Here is a 5,056-nt window from a genome sequence, read left to right on the forward strand (position 1 = left end):
GTTGCCTTTTTGTCTTAGTGACAGTGTCCTTTGCTTTACAGAAGCTTCTCAGTCTCAGGAGGTTCCATTTATTCAATGAGGCCCTTAATGTTTGTGCTGCTGGGGTTATACGTAGGTTTGTGCTGCTGGGGTTATCGGTACAAGGTTATAATTCTGGCTTTTTCCCCCCGATATGGTAGACAAAAAAAAGTATCATATGTGATTTTAAAATTACATTTTCATACTGAAGTAAGCATTTTTGCATGTTTCGTCAAGCTCACTATACAGCACAGATTTACCTTCATCCACAAAGACATGGAAACGTGTTGCCCATTTTTGCCGTTTGCCTGTGGCATTACAGATCTCTCCACACGCAAATGACAAAATTGACAAATTCTTAGACAAACCAAAGGAGAGAGAAATCAACAAAATTTGAGTTCAAAGGAGAATATTACACAGATACCAGTGAAGTCCAGGAGACTATTAGAGAAGTCTTCACAAGTCCAATAAACAGGGGAATCTACAAGATATTGTTAAGTATTTAGACATTCTCACCTCTCCCAATTAAACCAAAAGGACTCTTAAGATCAAATAAGTCAACACGAACACTGAGCCTGCAGCTATAATAGAAAGTCTCCCAGCAGTGACATGACCAGGCACCGGCAGACTCTCGGCTCGCTTCTCAGACAAACTGACATTGGCTCCCCTCACCTTGCTCCCTGCCTTAGATGGGAGGGCATGCTCCCAGTAGCAATCCTCAAAGCTAGCACTACCCTTACTCAGAATATGATAAAGATGTACCAAAAAAGAAAACAAGGGAGATGGGGGGGGACTATAGATGAATATCCTTCATAGAAATAATACAAAATCCTCACTGAAATGCTTGAAAATCAAATTTTAAAACATAACTCAGAAAAGTATACACTGTGATTAAGATGGTTTCGTGCTGGGCTGTAAGGATGACTCAATGTATGATGCAAATAGCAAGAAAATGTCAGCACACAACAGAAACCATGGGGTCATCTCAAGATAGGGTGAAAACCTGAGACAAGACTCCACATCCCCTCATGAGAAACACTGGATAAACTAGGGGTGGGCGGACCTTGGCATAATAAACGATGTATTGGCCATAGCCAAAATCAGTAAAGGGGAAGAACAGCAAGTGTCTCCTCCAAAATGAGCAACATGGCAGAGGTGCCTACTCAGCCTTCAGCCTTCTTATTCATTATAGTACTGGAAACTTGCCAGAGAAGGCAGTCAAGAAACAAACAAAACAAAAAAAAAAAAACCACCACCAGGAACAGAAGGAGTCCGGCTACTCCTATTTGCAGGTATGATTATTTACTGCAAACTCCCAAAGGTGCCACTATATTCTCTTAGAAGTGATTTCTAAGTTTTAGCTGGGCCATTATATACAGCAACAAAAAATAAGGCAAGATAAAAAAAAAAAAAAACCTAAGCAAGAAGGTAAAATGACAAAACTGAAGAAACTAAAACTGAGACCCCACATGCTCAGATGCTGCTAAAATAACCTGAGACCAAAGCCACCTGGAGGCTCAGTCGCAGAGCCGCCCTTCACAGAAACGGAAAAGCATCTGAAGACTCGCATGTAAACACAAGAGGCCTGCAACAGACAAAGCCATTCTAAGCAAAACAAGTGACAGCATAGCCCTTAAACCAAACAAGCCATCTCAAAATACCCACAGCAACAAAAACTCCATAATGTTGGCATCACAGTGGGCACATCAACTAACAGGGGTTCAAAAATAAACCCACACAGAGAGCTAACTGAATCTTGATGGAGGAGACAGGCACTTGTGTTAGAGAAAAGACAGCCACTCGGGCTAACTGTGGGAAAGTGGATGTCTGCATGCATCCCTGTGCCTCGTCTCCACCAGCCAACTCACAGAGAACCACAGACCTTCACGTAAGACCCAACTCTGTGAAGTTACTGGGGAGAAACACAGAAAGCACTACTAGCATGGGGTGTCCTGACTAGGAATCCATAACTCAGGAACTAAAAGTATGAACTAATCAGTAGGGTTGCATCAACCTAGAAAGCCTTTACATAGCACAGTAAATAGGCAAACCGCAGAATTCATGACAGGGGGCTGACATCCAGAACATATAAAGAACTCAAGTATTTAAACAATAACAGCAATCCCACCCATAAATGGGCAAGTGAACTAAATACTTTTTCAAGAGTCACTGGGGAAATACAAATCAAAACTCCCCTAAGATTCCGCCTCTCCCTAGGCATAAATGATGATTAATAGGAACACAGGGCTTTTCCTGTTTAGTTATCCTCTGCCCCCAAGACCTTCTTTGCTGAGAAGGTGAGATTAGCATATTACCTGACAATGAGGCAGAACAGGATCAACTACTGTGGGTGACCCTGGATCAATGAACCACAGAGATTTTCCAAACAGCCTTTGATCACGAGCAAATGAAACCACAGGGGCAGAGAGTGTTGGCCTACTGCAGCCACTTGGGGAGGATCTGGCAATTCTGGCAATACTCGGCATCACCTATGAGTCAGTTACTCCCCCAAGTGTTCACTTGAGAAAAGAAAGCCTATCTTCTCCCCAGGAAAATAAAAAGCAAATTACAGTAGCACGGGTTGTGCCCCAGGAGAGCAGAGAGAAGGAGCAGACTCTGAGATCCAGGCGGCAGGGACACCTACGCTGCAGAGATAAGGAAGACACTACAGTGGCTAACAATGGCCCAGAGGGAATGAAGGAATTACTTCTTGCTGGAGGCACACAGCATTGTGCTGGGAGCTAAACTGAGGGAATTCATGCTGGGCATATCTATGTCATGCTAAAGACCTTGGGCTCGGGAAGGCCAGAGCTGCAAGGACACCAGAGACCTTAAGTGTGATTTGGACGAGCACAGCAGGAAGCAAGATGGTGAAAGACCGAAAGAAGGGCTAATCTCTAAGGACAGGCAAAACCCTGAAAGAAATTGGACTAAAATAAAACCCCAGAAATATCTGTGAGCAATACAGGAAACAGAATGAACACAGTTCCAAGGCACGGCTGATCAGCAAGTGAAGAAAGGGATAAGGACGCCAGTTTATAACCAAAGCAGCTAGAGGCCACACCAATCCCGTAGGTGCTACTTACCATTGTACGTCGGCCCGCTGTCCACACTTCCTCCATATCCTTTAGTCTCACAATTTGGGGGAGCCCAACCATTGTCACAGTGACAATTCTTATTGCTATTACACACCTTTAAAACAAGCAAAATACCACTTGTTAACTGTGTGTATGCTCTGAATCAACTATGGAATGGGAACTAAGAACAAAATTCATACAAACGCACACCCACCCCAGACAGGATCTCACTGTGCAGCCCTGAATGGATTGAAATTCACTCTATGGACATACACCGCCACACTCAGTGTGTGTGTGTGTGCATGCATGCGTGCGTGTGTGTCTGTGTGTATGTGCGTGCATGTGTATGAAGTATGTGTGTGTGCAAACGTGCATGTGTGCGTGTGTGTTAAACGAAACATTTGCCAACATGAACAAATCCTCTCAGCCTAGAAACCTTGGGAACTCTCTCTAACCCTCACTGGGATCATGGCCTCAGCTCTACCACCATGAACAAACCAAAGGGAACACAGCTTACCCCATGTCCGTGACATTTTTCCTGAATGTCACAGTCATAATTCAGGACAGAAGCATTTACACACTGGAAATTCCTACAAATCTGAAAAAACAAACAAAGAATTAACTGATATACAAAAACTAGACACATCAAAAAGAATATCAGGGTCAGGCACTGGTGGCGCACGCCTTTTAAGGCCAGCACTCAGGAGGCAAAGGCAGGAGGATCTCTGTGAGTTTAAGGCCAGCCTGGTCAACAGAGAAAGTTCTAGGACAGCCCAGGCTATAAAGAGAAACCCTGTCTCAAAAAACAAAACAAAATATCAGAAGAAAAAAAGATTAGCACCATGATTATTTCATTGAAAGATTCTTATTTTTAATTTCTTATTACCTCTTGATTTGGGGTGCGTGCATGTGTGTGTATGCACATGTGAGTGTGAATGCCAACACACATACAGGTATGTGCAAACACATGTGAATATGCATATGAGTGCATGCTATAATGTGTGTGTGTGTGTGTGTGTGTGTGTGTGTGTGTGTGTACACCAAGGTTATCAAGGCTGACAGCAGGTATCTTTACCCCGTGAGTCACCTTGCTTGCTCAACCCATCATTGGGGAAATCGTCAAACTTTCAAGGCATGGTTATGAACAAAGAGGAAAACTGACATAATTCCTCATATCCCATCTAACCACGATGGAGTAAGACAGCAAGAGAGATCCCAGAAAACATACGGAGTAGGAGAGTTTAAAGAAAACATTATTGAACAACGAATGGGTCCTTGAACAAACCAAGAGGAAATTGTAAAAACTGGGTCAAATGCAAGCGACAGCATCAACAAATGAAAGCAATCCTAAAATGCAAGCTCATGGCTCTAAGTGCCTACCTTAAGAAACACCCTGTGCCAGGCAGTGGTAGCACACACCTTTAAACCCAGCACTAGAGAGGCAGAGGCAGGTGGATCTCTGTTAGTTCAAGGCCAGCCTGGTCTACAGAGTGAGTTCCAGGACAGGAACCAAAGCTACACAGAGAAACCCTGTCTCAAAACCCCACCCCCAAGAGAAAAAAAGAGAAAGAAATCGCTCTACACAACACTCAATTCCAAATGAATCAACAACATCAGTGTAGGACCCGGTACTCTGAAGCTGATGAAATGGGAATTTCTTGAAAGCACTGGAATTCATAGGCAAAGAAATGACTTTCTGAACAGACCCCAGAAGCACAGGCATTAAGACCACCAACTAACAAGTGGACCCCAAGAAACTTAACAGATTCTGTACAGCAAAGGATACCATCACTGAACAGAAGAGGCAGCCTACAGAACGCTACATATCCAACAGAGGGTTAAGAATCTAAAATATATAAAATACTCAAAAAATTAAGGAGAATAACCAGATCGAAAATGGGGCATAGACCATGTTGAGATTTCATCTTACCCCAGTCAACATGGCTAAGATTAAATAATGA

General features: G+C 43.3%; 1 protein-coding gene across 3 annotated transcripts in view; it reads right to left on the bottom strand.

Annotated features, from left to right (window-relative positions):
- Adam9 (ADAM metallopeptidase domain 9) overlaps positions 1–5,056 on the bottom strand; it is a 61,870-nt gene that overhangs the window by 8,724 nt on the left and 48,090 nt on the right. For all 3 annotated transcript variants that reach the window (XM_013352040.2, XM_013352041.2, XM_005362443.3), the window contains exons 17-18: positions 3,613–3,693; positions 3,105–3,210 (exon numbers count right to left, since the gene is read on the bottom strand). In XM_013352040.2, the coding sequence (XP_013207494.1) occupies positions 3,105–3,210; positions 3,613–3,693 (187 nt within the window). The remainder of the gene's footprint in view (positions 1–3,104; positions 3,211–3,612; positions 3,694–5,056) is intronic.

The sequence above is a fragment of the Microtus ochrogaster genome, linkage group LG7_11 (assembly GCF_000317375.1).
Source record: "Microtus ochrogaster isolate Prairie Vole_2 linkage group LG7_11, MicOch1.0, whole genome shotgun sequence".
In the NCBI taxonomy this organism is placed as follows: Eukaryota; Metazoa; Chordata; class Mammalia; order Rodentia; family Cricetidae; genus Microtus; species Microtus ochrogaster.